Genomic DNA, 14267 nt, shown 5'->3' on the forward strand with positions numbered 1-14267 from the left:
GAGCACTCTCATTTTGGGTACATAAATGTTTACACTTGTTATATCTTCTTGTTGGATTGTGCCCTTTAAGATTATGTGGTCTTTCTTTGTCTCTTGTTACAGTCTTTGTTTTAAAGTCTATTTCATCTGATATAAGTATTGCTCCCTGCCTTTCTTTTCACTTCCATTTGTATGATAAATACTTTTACATCCCTTCACTTTCAATATGCATGGTCTTTAGGTCTGACGTGAGTCTCACAGGCAACATATAGATGGGTCTTGATTTTTTTTTAATTTTATTTAGTTAACATACAGTGCTATATTGGTTTCAGGAGTAGAATTCAGTGATTCATCACTTTACATACATTGTGTTATCCTATGTCTTTTATTGGAGTGTTTAGTCCATTTACATCCAAAGTAATTATTGATAGGTATGTACTTATTGCAGTTTTGTTACTTTTTTATATTTGTTTTATAGTTCTTTATCTCTTTCGTCTCTTGCTCTTCTCTCACAGTTTCCTAGCTTTCTATTCTTGGATTCCTTTCTCTTTATTTTTTGCATATCTGTTACCAGTTTTTTGTTTTTTGGTTACCATTAGGTTTGTATATAACATCTTATACATATAGCAGTCTGTATTAAGCTAATGGTCAGATAAGTTTGAACCCATTCCAAAAGCACTACATTTTTGGGGTGCCTGGGTGGTTCAGCCAGTTGAGCCTCCAACTCTTGATCTTGGCTCAGGTCATGATCTCATGGTTTGTGAGTTCAAGCCGCACACTGGGCTCTGCACCGACAGTGTGGAGCCTACTTGGGTTTCTGTCTCCTTCTCTCTTTGCCCCTCCCCTGCTTGCACTCTATCTCTCTCTCAAAAAACAAATAAAAATTTAAAAAAATCACCACATTTTTACCCCTTTCCTCCCACGTTTTAGGTATATGGTGTCATACTTTACATCCTTTTATTTTGGGAATCCCTTGACTGATTTTTGTTTTTATAGATATACTTAATTTTACTGCTTTTGTGCTTCCTACTTTTCTTCCTCCTGCTTATGGTCTTTCCTTTCCACTCAAGAGAGTCCCCTTTAACATTTCTTGTAAGGCAGGTTTAGTAGTCATGAATTCCTTTAACTTTTGTTTGTCTGGGAAACTCTTTATCTTTCCTTCTATTCGAAATGATAGCCTGGCTGGATAGAGTAGTCTTGGTTGCAGGGTTTTTTTTTTTCAGCACTTTGAATATATCATGCCACTCCCTTTGGCCTGCAAAGTTCTTGCTGAAAAATAGGCTGATAGTCTTATGGGGTTTCCTTTGTATGTAACTATTTTCTTTTCTCTTGCTGCTTTCAAATTTTTTTTTAATTAAAAAAAAATTTTTTTCAATGTTTATTTTTGAGAGAGAGAGTGCACAAGTGGGGAAGGAGCAGAGAGTTGGGGGGTGGGGGGGACACAGAATCTGAAGCAGTCTCCAGGCTCTGAGCTGTCAGCACACAGCCTGACATGGGGCTCAAACCCACGAACCATGAGATCATGACCTGAGCCAAAGTCGGATGCTTAACCAACTGAGCCACCCAGGTGCCCTATAAAATTCTCTCTTTATCACTGTTTTTTACCATTTTAATTATTATGTCTTGGTGTGGACCTCTTTGAGTTGATTTTGTTGGAGGCTTTCTGCCTTGGAATCTGGATTTCTGTTTCCTTCCCCAGAATCATGAAGTTTTTAGCTATTATTTCCTCAGATAAATTTTCTGTCCCCTTTTCTCTCTTTTTTCCTCTTGGGATCCCTATAATGTAAATGTTATCACACCTGATGGTGTCACTGAGTTCCCTTCTATTCTTATTTTTTATTACTGTTTTTTCTTTCTCTTGTTCAGTGAGAATGCTTTCCATTACTCTGTCCTCCAGGTCATGCTTCCTCTGGTCTACTTTTCATTCCCTCTAGTGTATTTTGTTTTTGTTTTTAAACTTATTTACTTATTTTGAGAGAGAGAGAGAGAGAGAGAGAGAGAGAGCGCGCGCGCACATGCAAGCCGGAGAGAGGCAGAGAGAGAGAGGCAGAGAATCTCAAGCAAGCCCCACACTGTCAGCACAGAGCCCTATACGGGGCTCAAACTCATGAGCCATGAGATTATGACCAGCCAAAAGCAAGAGTCAGATGTTTTAACCAACTGAGCCACCCAGGCACCCCCCGCCCCACTTCTAGTATATTTTTAATTTCAGCTATTAAGTTCTTCATCTCTCATTGGTTCTTTTTTTGTGTTTTCTCTCTTTGTTGAGGGTCTCATTGAGGTCCTTGACTCTTTTCTCAAGTCTGTTGAGTCTCTTTATGACCATTACTTTAAATTCTTTATCAGGCATATTACTCATCCCTGGTTTGTTTAGTTCTCTTGCTGTGAGTTTGTCCTGTTCTTTCATCTGTTACATAGTCTTCTGTCTCCTTATTTTGTCTGACTCTGTGTGTCTGTTTCTATGTGTTAAGGTCAACTATGTCTCCTGCTCTTGAAAGTAGTGGCCTTATGAAGATGAAGTCCTGTAGTGCTCTGCAGCACAATGTCCACTGTTCACTAGAACCTGGCACTTCAGGGATGTCTCCTGTGTGTGTTGTATGTGCCCTGCTGTTGTGGCTGAGCTGTGTTTGCCTTCACTCCAGTCATCTACAGTAGCTCTATCTGTTGTGGACAGGGTTTGGCCCCTGTGTTGTTAGTGGGCCAGTCTGAGGCCATCTTGGGCTTGAGTCAGACCAGTCATTTGCCAGAGCTGCGAAGCACTGTACTGTAGGGCTTTCTCCCTGTGTTGTCCCCCGAGAAGCTTTCACTGGTGGGCGGGGCCTGTAGTCAGACCAGATTTCTGCCCCCAGCCCACTGCTGGGGCCGAAATGGAACTGGTATGTGTGGTTTTCTTCTCCTCTCCCTGGGGCAGGAATCACTTTGGGGTGGTGCTGACCCTTCTTGGGGCTGCTTGCACACTACCGTGTTTGGGCACCACTTTGGATGGATTCCTATTGAGGCCAGGGTCAACCTGAGGGGTGGGTCCACAGGAGAACACAAGGGTGGGCCCCTGGTGTTGGTAAGCTAGATGGAGAATATTTGCAATGTGCTGATTCCCACAGGTGTTCATGTATCCAGGCTTGGGGGGCAATGGAGAGAAATGGTCCCACCAGCTCCTTTGCCCTTGGAGAAGTCTCCCAAAGATCCCTGTCCCTCCAACACACATTCTGGAATTAGTAAATAAATCTCCTTCCTATATATTCCAGGAGTTTTTCAAACTGCTGTTTCTATGCTGTTTCTCAGTGGGGCTGTTTGTTGTGCTGTCTCTATAAGTGTGGGGACTCAGTTTCCTATCACCCTCTGGCTTCCTCAGAGCCATGCCCGCTGATTTTTACAGTTCCAAGTGTTAAGCCCCACTGATTGTAAGAACTCTCAAACTTCATCCCCTCTGGTTTTCAAAACCCAATTTCATGGGGATTCATCCTCTGAGTGAGGGTCCCCTGTGCCTGGGATGCCTGGGGTGGAGTTTGCTTCTGGCCCTTCTCTTTGCCCACAGCATCCCTACCTCCCAAGGACAGTCCTGTGGGTCAGTTTTGGCTCCCAGCCAAGTCTCTGCCCTTGCAGCTCTTTTCAGTGTGGCTTCTTCTCTACATTTTGCTATGGAGACTCTGTTCTGCCAGTCTTCCTGTTGTTTTCTGGGTTATTCACACTGATATGGGTGTTATTTAGTTGTTTATGTGGGGCGGGGTGAGTAGGATCCTCCTACTCTGCCATCTTCCCCAGCATCTAGCTGAATTTTAAAATCCAATCTAGAGTTTTATTTTAACTGACAGATTTAAACAATTTACTCTTATTGGAATAATGGAATACTCCTATTTATAGCTATCTTATTATATATTTTTTATTTACCATGAATTTGTTTCTTATTGTTGTTCTGCCTATACATCTATTGCTTTGATCAAATGTACTTCCTTTCTTTCCCTTTACTGGTTTGGAAGTTATGGTTTCAATGTCTATTCTTTGAGTAGTTACCTTTGCATTTCTAACATATGTGTTTGTCTCCACAAAGTCTAAATTTCATATTTATCTTACTTCTTCTAATCAGTGCAGGTAGGATGCTTTATCTGTAAGGATTCTCCCCTATTTCTCATGTTACTGCTTTTTGTGTGTTTTAAAAAATTAGTTTTAGGTAAATTTAAAATCCACCTTGAATTTATACTCTTTTTTTAGGCTCCATGCCCAGTGTGGAGCCCAAAGCAGGGCTTGAACTCACAACCCAGAGATCAAGAGTCGGATACTCAACCGACTGAGCCATCCAGACACCACCCCCCCCCATCTTGAATATATATCCACTATTGGATATATTGTTATTTTAGATCGTCAATGATTATTTTGAGTCTTCACATATTTACTAGTATTTTTACTCACCCTTCCCTCCCTCCCTCTCTTCTTCCTTCCTGTCCTCTGTCCCTTCCTTCCTTCCCTCCCTCCTTGCTTCCTTCCTTCCTTGCTTCCTTCCTTCCTTCCTTCCTTGCTTCCTTCCTCTCCACCACTCCTTACTCTTTTTTCCTTCTTATTCAATTTCCTTCTTCCAAAAACACACCTCTTTATAGTTCCTTTAGTCAACCTATTAGTAGTAAATGCTTTCAAACTTTGCCTAAAAATGTCTTTGTCTCCCTTACCTACAAAAGGTAGTATAATTAGAATTCTGATTTGACAGTTATTTTTGCTCAGTACCCCCTGTTGTTGTGTGGAGATGTGTACAGTCAGTCTGATTGCTCTTCCTGTGTAGTTATTCTGCTTTTTATTTCTCTTTTTTTTTTTTAATTTTAATTTATTTATTTTGGGAGAGAGAGAGTGCATGCAAGCAAGTCAGAGAGAGAAGGAAAGAGAGAATCCCAAGCAGGCTCCACGCTGCCAGCACAAAACCTGACACAGGGCTCGATCCCACAGAACCTTGAGATCATGACCTGAGCCCAAATCAAGAGTTGGACACTTAACTGACTGTGCTACCCAGGCACCCCTCTTTCTGACTGTTCTAATCTTTTTTTTTTTCTCCTTGGTGTTTCGTAGTTTAGGTATGGATTTATTTTTATTTTTTTCCCTAATCAGGAGTCATTTTCCTTCTGAGTATGTGGAGGTCTATCTTTCATCAGTTCTAGGAAATCTCAACCATTATAATCTCTATATTACTTCTCTCCATTTTTTCTGTTCTCCCCTCCTGGACTCCCATTAGATGTATGTTGGACATTGTCATTCTGTCCTCTATTCTCCTAATCTCCATTTTATGTTTTCCATCTTTTTGTCTTTCTAAGCTGCATTCTTTTTTTTTTTTTTAAGAGAGAGAGAGACAGAGTGTGAGTGGGGGAGGAGTAGAGAGAGAGGGAGACACAGAATCTGAAGCAGGCTCCAGGCTCTGAGCTGTCAGCACAGAGCCTGGCACGGGGCTCAAATCCACAAATGGCAAGATCATGACCTGAGCCGAAGTCAGATGCTTAACCGACTGAGCCACCCAGGCGCCCCTAGGCTGCATTAATTTCTACATATCTGTCTTCAGATTTACTAATCCTTTCCTCAGATATGTTTGAACAGCTATGTGTTATTATTTCCATAAGATTTGCCATTTTTATTAGTTTCTTTTTCAAATTTTTTTTTAACGTTTATTTATTTTGAGACAGAGAGAGACAGAGCATGAACAGGGGAGGAGCAGAGAGAGAGGGAGACACAGAATCCGAAACAGGCTCCAGGCTCTGAGCTGCCAGCACAGAGCCCGACGTGGGGCTCGAACTCACGGACCGTGAGATCATGACCTGAGCCGAAGTCGGACACTCAACCAACCAAGCCACCCAGGCGCCCCTAGTTTCTTTTTCAAATCTGCCTATTCTTTTTTATAGACTCTATGGTTTCAACCCTTCATATGTCTCGAGTTATTTTTTAAATAGACATATTTTTACTTTTTTTTTTTTTTACATTTCTGTTACCTTATGTTCTTGGGTTGTTTTTTTTTTTTTTTCAAGATTTTAAGTCATCTCTATATCCAATGTGGGGCTCAAACTCACAACCCTGGATCAAAAGTTGCATGCTCTGCCAAGCGAGCCAACCGGGTGCTTGGGGTCCTCTTGGGGTCCTTTCTAATCATCATTTTTTATTTATGGTGGATCATTCCTTATTTCTTGTAATTTTTTATTTTGAGCTCATCTTTAGTGACACTTGGCTCTTACATGGAAATCCTGTGGCACCAAGGTTGTGAGGGATACCCTCTGGACAGTTGTACATTTTCTTTGGCCAAGCACCCTAAGGGTATCACCAACCAGGGACCAACTTTTCTGTTAATCCATCAGTTGTTAAAAAAAAAAAAAAATCCATCAGTTGTAGAATCCTTGAACTCCGGATTTATGAGACGCGAGCCCAGCAATTCTAATGTTCTCTGCCCAGCGGAGCCTAAAAGGTCTCCTGTCCTCTCTTTTCTGGCAGAAGGAGTGTTTTCCCCGTTTTCCCTGTAGTCTTCAGGCTCCTGCCAGAGCCTCCTCTCATCGGCCAAACGTGGGCAGAGGCCAAGTGAAGTAGGAGCTTACATAAGCAGGCTGTGGGGTTGACCTCCCTGCAGTCCAGAGCAGAGGAAAGGTGAGAAACAGGTCTGGGACCAACCCAGTAATCCACCATTTGGCAAATATTTCCTGGCTCCTGTGGTCAAAACACTGTGCTGAGTCTGATGTAGAACTGTGTGAGACACAGCCGCTGACCTCCAGTGGGAGAGACAGCCATACTAACACTACAGAGATGAACTACGATGCAGGTGACCTCGTGGGAAGTGTTAAATACAGACGCAGACTACCCCGGAAACACAAAAGAGAGGCGGTCTGGGGGTAAGTGGGACAGGGCATAGGAAGGTTTCCCCAAAGTAGGATCGCGTGAGCTGCACCTCGAAGGGTAAGATGGCTGTGTGTGGAGAAGCAGGCCACGGACAGTGTGCACAGCGTGTCCAGCACCTCTTGAGGACTGAACCCGGGCCAGGGTGGCCGAAAGGTGGGCTGCATGGTCAGAGGTGAGGCTGCAAATGGAGGCCGTGGGTGGATTATGGAGACTCTGGAGCCCTGTGCTGCTGAGCTAGGACTTCATTCTGCACATAGCAGAAGCCACTAAAACATTGTTCGGGAAGGAACGTAATAAAAAATGCAGTGGCTGGCTTGAGCTGTTCAATAGAAATGGAATGAAAGTCCCAAATGCAGCCCAGAGGTAATCTAAGATTTCCCAAAGGCCACATTTTTAAAAGTAAAACATGAAATTAAAACTTGAATAATTCTTTGGGTCAGCTCAGTGTTATGCAAAATACTACCATTTAATATGTAATCAACATAAGAATTTTTAGTGCATTATTTTACATTCTGGGTTTTTTTTATTAGGTCTTTGAGATCTGGTGTGTAGTTTACACTTAGAGCACTTCTCTGTTTGGAGCGGCCACCAGAGTTCAAATGCTCAATAGCCACGTGTTGCTAACGGCTACCATGTTGTACAGTGTGGGGAGGATGGCAAGGGGTCAAAAGGAAAGGGTCAGTTAAGGATGCTGGCTTCAGGAAGAAACAGGATCTCCTCATCCCCTGACACAGGAAGGAAGTACAGGGATGAGTGAGCAGGGAGATGAAAGGCAGGAAGTAAAAGGGCCACCACCTTTCTTTCTTTTCCCTGACATAGGAGGTAAGAACATCTGAAAGTGAGGATCAGGGTCACGTTGAAAACTTGAAGAGAACAGAAGTTTAAGAACCACTGTAATGAAATGCAAAGGGGTCGGTCAGAGGTGGAGTATAAGGATTGTCCTCACATCCACCCTGATGGAGCTGATGTCATGCATGTTCTCACCTTAGAAATGATAAAATATCTGGGACTTTTCCTATTATTCCGAGGTACAGAACAATTAGAGAGGCCGATGCTTGTGGGTTTTAATGTAAATCAGTGTTTCCCCAAGTGCGATGGACCTATCCCTGTGATACACTACGTGATGGCACACAAAATAGTACCTTCGGAGACTTACTTTTTTCTAATGGTTATATTTATTTTAGTGAATATTAGAAGACTCGTAACCAGTACATAAAACCCATGATTGCCCAAATATGTAACTCAAACATGAGTAAATTTATTAAAAAGTATGACATAAAAAAGTAGAGACAGAATGTGGATGTGGTAGAATGTCAGTGACTGGAATTTGTAGAACCCTAGTGCCTAGTGTGAGGGTGGGGTAACCTTAGAAACTGCGCCGATGCCTTCCATCAGAGTCCGCTCGTTCCTCTGCCCGGTGACCCCGGCTCACATCATGAGAACCACTTGCCACTAGGTGCCCAGCCATTGCCTCCAGCCTCCTGGCTACACGCAACCTAGTCAGACAGGTGTCTATATTAGCCGCCCGGGCTCAGAACACTTAGCTTTCCTGCAGTGCTCTCCCGCAGAACAGAATAAAATACAATCCCCAGAAAAGCTCGATAATTTTGAACATGACAGTGGCACCATAACGTCTTCTTGCCTTATTCTATTTTTGTTTTACTGTGAGAATAATTTTTTTAAGCTGTTGGCAACATGCACAGAAAATAGACCAGTCGTCTTCATGAGAACTCTTAGTCCAAATCTATACAAAACACATAAAAACTTAAAGGTAAGCAGAGGGGGGGCGCCTGGGTGGCTCAGTCGGTTGAGCGTCCGACTTCGGCTCAGGTCACAATCTCACGGCTCACGGGTTCGAGCTCCGAGTCTGCTTCGGATCCTCTGTCTCCCTCTCTGCCCTACCCACTCACATTCTTTGCCTCTCTCTCTCTTTTTCTCTCTCAAAAATAAATAAACATTAAAAAAAATGAAAAAACAAATTCAAAGGTAAACCCCCTTGAAATACCCAGTCTGCTCCTTGCATTCTCCGCCTCTGTGGCTTTGTTTCTGTGTTGCCAGCGAGGTGCCTCTGTGTCTGCGCCCTGCCCCGCCTACGAAGGCTGGGGCCAGGTTCACCCGACACCTGCTGCCTCAAGGGTCATCCGCGCCTCACTGGGCTTTCTCTCTCCCTCTCTCTCCCTCATTTGTAGCTTGCTAGGTGCCTACCTGCTTTTTCTTTTTGCCGGAGGAGGGGCTGCCTGAGATATTTCCCCTCCCACTGTGCAAAGAAGCAAGCCCTCAGCTTCTTACGAAGCGATTCTGGAATTATGTTACTTCGCAGTCTTGACATTCAGTTCTGCTCCCATGTGCCTGTAAATTGACCCAAAGTGAATGCAGTGCCGCCCACCCTGATGCAAGGCTGCTAGGGACTTCCCTCAAAGTCTCACTTAACGTCTGTGGTGTCCCAAAACCACTTCTTTGTTCTGGTGAGTTAAGGCAGTGGTCTTGTTGGGAACTGCTGGGTCCTGGGAATTTCAGGTTTCCTAACCTTAACGCTGCATTTTGAGAAAACAAATGTTTCTCATTTTTCTAACAGTAGCTCACAGTAGGAAATCTATTCTGCATCCCCACATTCATACCTAACTAAAAGTGTTCACTTTCAGTGCTTATGAGAGCTGTGCACAAGGTAATTTGTGTTTATTTGTGTGTTTGTCTCAATGCTAGGCCTGACCCACACTTTTAAAAACGAAATGAACATCAGGACCCACCTATAGCTCATGGCCTGCAATTTGGAAAACGCTGGTCTTTAAGCATATGATTCATTGAATCATTTCAATATCTTTGAAAATGGCCTGAGGTGATGAGGACCGCATAGATGTTCACAAGTTCATCGCAGTTCTGAACTCTCTGAGGCCATTTCTAAAAAGTCCTAAATCGGTCATTCATTTGGGAAAGAAGTCAGGACCACGTTGAGATGTTACAGGCGGTGCCGATTTGCTGCTCTGGTAGAGCGGCAGGTGGTCAGGCCGGCTTTCCGCAGGTGCGAGGCTCTGCACGAGTTGGAAAAGACGTGCGTGGCTTCTTCGAGGCACCATTTGCAAACCCAGCACATCTGGTAAATGTCTGTTCCCTACCAAGAAGACTCAGATACTGTTTTGAAACTCTACCCTGTCTTTCCATAGGGTGTGCTGATCTCCAAAGCCTGGACACCATGCAGCCAGTTGAGAGGAAGAGGCAGGGCTATATTCACGAGCTGATTCAGACCGAAGAGCGGTACGTGGACGACCTTCAGCTCGTCGTGGAGGTGAGGGCTGTGCCCGCGGAGGGGGGCGGGCCTTGGCCTCAGAGTCGGGCATCACCTTTGATGTGGGAATTCACGAGTAGAATAGCGAGTAGAGTAGAGTAGCGCGTAGCGACAGGAGCTCTCACACCCTCAGAACGCTTTGTGGCTCTGGGAGGGTGCCCGAAGAGCCCAAGTGCACTCCTTCCCCCAGACGAGGCCCTTCAGGGTGGAGAGAACAAGAGACGCCTCAGCTGCATGTTGGGAGAGGCCCCATCGAGGAAGGGGAAGGACGAGGGTAGAGCCGGTCGGAAGGCACTGAAGCAAACTTCATCTCCCTCACGTTTTTGCCTGTTTGCTGTGCTCTTCTGACGCCTGCCGTGTTCATAGACTTTGATGTTTCCAAAGGGGCTGTGAAACAGTGGCAGTGTTCATCCAACGTTTGTATCGCTTTGGAAAACCCAAAGGACCACGTGGTAAAATATTTCCCAGTTGTGATGTCCTTACGTTTGTGCCTATTAATGTTGCCAGTGACCTGTAGGCCAGTAACAGGTGTTGGAGTAGCACTCTCAAAGGATTTGTGTTTGAGTACACACAGTAAGACTGTATACTTATACTCTTGTTTCCATGGCACTTAGTTCCCACTCTGTGTCAGGGCCCTCAGATGAGAAACCCAGTAAACAAGGCACCTGAAGAGAGCACGTGTCCCCACACAGGCCCAGCAGGTGCACCGTTATGCCTGGCCGTGACCTCGCTAGTGGCACGGAGCATCCTTCTGCATCTGCACCCCAGCAAGGCCCTCCCCTGATTCGTTTCCACCTGACACGCCAGCGGGGACCTGCAGACCCGCATACGTGTTCTCACGTGGACACTGCACCGCACGTCTCAGTTGCTAACGTCTCTCAGTTGAGAAGTCCCCCACAAGGCTCTGAGCTCCTGACAGCAGGGGCGTGTACCCCACATCCTGCATCCCCAAAACTTCGCCTGGCCCTTTGCAGGCCTTCCCGTCAGTACTAAATGAACTATGTATGTTTATCTCCCTGCTTCTCTGGTCAGGAAAGACGGCCTAGAAGAAAAGCCCGTCTTTATTACTAACCCCTACGAGTATCAGCCCTGCTGCTGGTCAGATCCCAGTCCCGAGAGGCTGAATGGGTATGGAAGTACCTTTCTGACCCCAGCACAGAGGGGACCGGAGCCACATGCTTGCCCCACTGAGACTTGTCACTTAACCACTTGGGCCTTGGTCATTCCCACTCTTCCCACCTTCCCTTGCCTGAGGGGCAAGAGGTCATGTCAGGGTCAGGGATTTAGGGCAAAAGCACTGTTCCCAGGCTGGGTGTTCTCGTTGCCATTCCCATGGAGGTTCCCAGAGGTCCCAACTGCCTTCCTCGTCTGCTTATCTCCCTGAGCAGGTAAATGGAATGAATAAAAAAGTAACATATATTCAGCAGTGGATGAAAGAAGAGACCACCAGATGCCTTCCTTGTCCTTCAGGAGCCCCTCAGAGCAGATCCACCACCTCTCCAGGGCTCGCTTCCACGGGAGGGTCCTGACATCTTCAGTCTGATTTTGGAACTGTAGAGGTTTAGAGATGCCCAGTTCATGGCACTGTTATCCGAATTCTTCGAATCTGTGTTCAACTCAACTCAGTAAATAAACATTAATTCAAAACCTACCGTGTGCAGAAAGCACTGTGCTGGAGAAGAGAGAGAAGAGAGAACTCCTACCCTCAAGGAGTTCACGGTCATGTGGAGAGACAGACAGACAGCTGCAGAACACTGAGGTGGGGGCCGGGAGAGGGATAACCACCCTCTGCCACAAAGGAGAGTCAGGAAGGACCCTCCCAGTTAGGCTCTGGCCAAGGCTAGAAGGACAAGGATGAGATTTCTGTGCCCAGAAGAGGACATGGAAGCAGGAAGGCCTGTGCTGGGGAATTAAGATCCTGCAAGCAGTTGCGGTGGCTGGAGTGTCAAGTTCTTGAGGCCCAAGCTGGGGGGGTGGGCAGGGGGCAGGTCGCACAGCCCTGGTGAACCTCAAGAAAGAGCCTGCGTCTTATCACAGGCCACTGAACGATTTTAATAGGCTGACCTGTTGTGTGTATCTTGGAAAGATCACACACGAGAAGGGTTGTCTCAGATAACTTCACAGTTTCCTTAAGGCTTTTAAAGTCATTTCCTAGGAATCCTAGTTCTTTATGGAAATCTGGATTTCTAACCAAAAAGACTGGGGTTTTGGTTCTGGCTCCTCCGTGTTCTAGGTTTGTGACCTTGAGCAGATCACTCTCCCAGCCTTTATTCCTGAGTGCCCCGGGAATAATCATAGCTGATTCAGCTTGACCTGCGTCATCTGTGAAGTTCATTCAGAACCCATGCACACACCGGCATATGCACACATATACGTATCAGCACTTTGTAAATCCTTCAGTGTTCCACAGTGCAGATGTACGGCATTATCATTTCCCCTTCGGTCAGCCAGCCTCTGAAATCCATGTCTGCTTGGTGGTCAGTCTCGGGCATTGTATAAGTCATCACTGTTTCTTTTGCTGAACTTCTCACAGCTTCCCGACCTCTGAGGCGCCGCATGCGACAGCTTCCTCAGTTCTGCAGCTTTTACAGGGTGTAGATGCTTTATGCACATGGTTTTATTTAACTTTCCTGATCTCTCTGGCAGATAGATAGCCTCTGCTCTTATTGATGAGGCTACTGGACTCAGTCCTTAGAATTAGCCCTAATAAGGGGCACCTGGGGTCAGTCAGTGGCGCATGCAGCTCCTGAGTTGTGAGTTCAAGCCCCACTTTGGGGTGGAGCCTACAGAAAGAGAGAGAGAGAGAGAGAGAGAGAGAGAGAGAGAGAGAGAGAGAGAGAGAGAGAGAAAGAAAGAAAGAAAGAAAGAAAGAAAGAAAGAAAGAAAGAAAGAAAGAAAGAAAGAAAGAAAGAAAGAAAGAAAGAGAAAGAAAAAGAGAGAGAGAGAAAGAAAGAAAGAAAGAAAACAATCAATTAGCCTAATAAGAACCCAAATAGCAAACAGTAGGGAAATTATGCAATTTAAATTTTAGTAATCCTAAGTAGGCTTATTTAAAAACATCATGAGGGGCGCCTGGGTGGCGCAGTCGGTTAAGCGTCCGACTTCAGCCAGGTCACGATCTCACGGTCCGTGAGTTCGAGCCCCGCGTCAGGCTCTGGGCTGATGGCTCGGAGCCTGGAGCCTGTTTCCGATTCTGTGTCTCCCTCTCTCTCTGCCCCTCCCCCGTTCATGCTCTGTCTCTCTCTGTCCCAAAAATAAATAAAAAGAAAAAAAAATAAAAACATCATGATCTTAAAAAAACAAAAACATCATGATCATATTAGTTTCACTCTGTGAAGATACTGTTTGAGTTAGACCACTGTATATGCACACCTAAGACAACTTTTCTTTTATGTTTTGAATTTAGGTTTTTCAGAAACGGATGGTGGAGTCGGGCTTTCTCAGTGAAGGAGAAATGGCCTTGATCTTTGTAAACTGGAAAGAACTCATCATGTCTAACACAAAGCTACTCAAGTGAGTTGTGCACACCGGCCTGCCAGCCCCCAGGACTGACACTTTCACACGTAACTCCCTGCAGGGCTATTTAGTTAGCAAAGTTACTTTGTTTTTTTTTTTTAATTTTTTTTTTCAACGTTTATTTATTTTTGGGACAGAGAGAGACAGAGCATGAACGGGGGAGGGACAGAGAGAGAGGGAGACACAGAATCGGAAACAGGCTCCAGGCTCTGAGCCATCAGCCCAGAGCCTGACGCGGGGCTCGAACTCACGGACCGTGAGATCGTGACCTGGCTGAAGTCGGACGCTTAACCGACTGCGCCACCCAGGCGCCCCAGCAAAGTTACTTTGAACTGTCTTCTCCCTCAAGCTTTTACTTTATTATCATTTTACAACATGCCCTGTAACTGTAAAATACATAATTTCTGAAGTCAAGAAATATAACAAAGAAAATACTTTGATTAAACAATGAAAAAATGAAATCATAATATAAACAATATATTAACATATGATTTCAAAATATACTTGACTGTACCGGGTAGAGTAGGAGAGAAGCTGTAGCCCATGGCCTGGACATTACTGGCTGGTCTGACATTCTCCTAAGTCCCCTTGGGGTGATTTCCCATCCCTGAAGCCTGTGAGGACAGACTCCTTGGCG

At 45.1% G+C, this 14267-nt stretch overlaps 1 protein-coding gene across 16 annotated transcripts in view; it reads left to right on the forward strand.

The window, feature by feature from the left end:
- Positions 1 to 14267, forward strand: part of ITSN2 (intersectin 2) — a 150928-nt gene that overhangs the window by 120276 nt on the left and 16385 nt on the right. For all 16 annotated transcript variants that reach the window (XM_053891105.1, XM_053891106.1, XM_053891097.1 and 13 more), the window contains 2 exons: positions 9993 to 10114; positions 13521 to 13627. In XM_053891105.1, the coding sequence (XP_053747080.1) occupies positions 9993 to 10114; positions 13521 to 13627 (229 nt within the window). The remainder of the gene's footprint in view (positions 1 to 9992; positions 10115 to 13520; positions 13628 to 14267) is intronic.

This window comes from Panthera pardus, unplaced genomic scaffold (assembly GCF_024362965.1).
Source record: "Panthera pardus isolate Hobbes unplaced genomic scaffold, ASM2436296v1 HiC_scaffold_26, whole genome shotgun sequence".
NCBI classification, from domain to species: domain Eukaryota; kingdom Metazoa; phylum Chordata; class Mammalia; order Carnivora; family Felidae; genus Panthera; species Panthera pardus.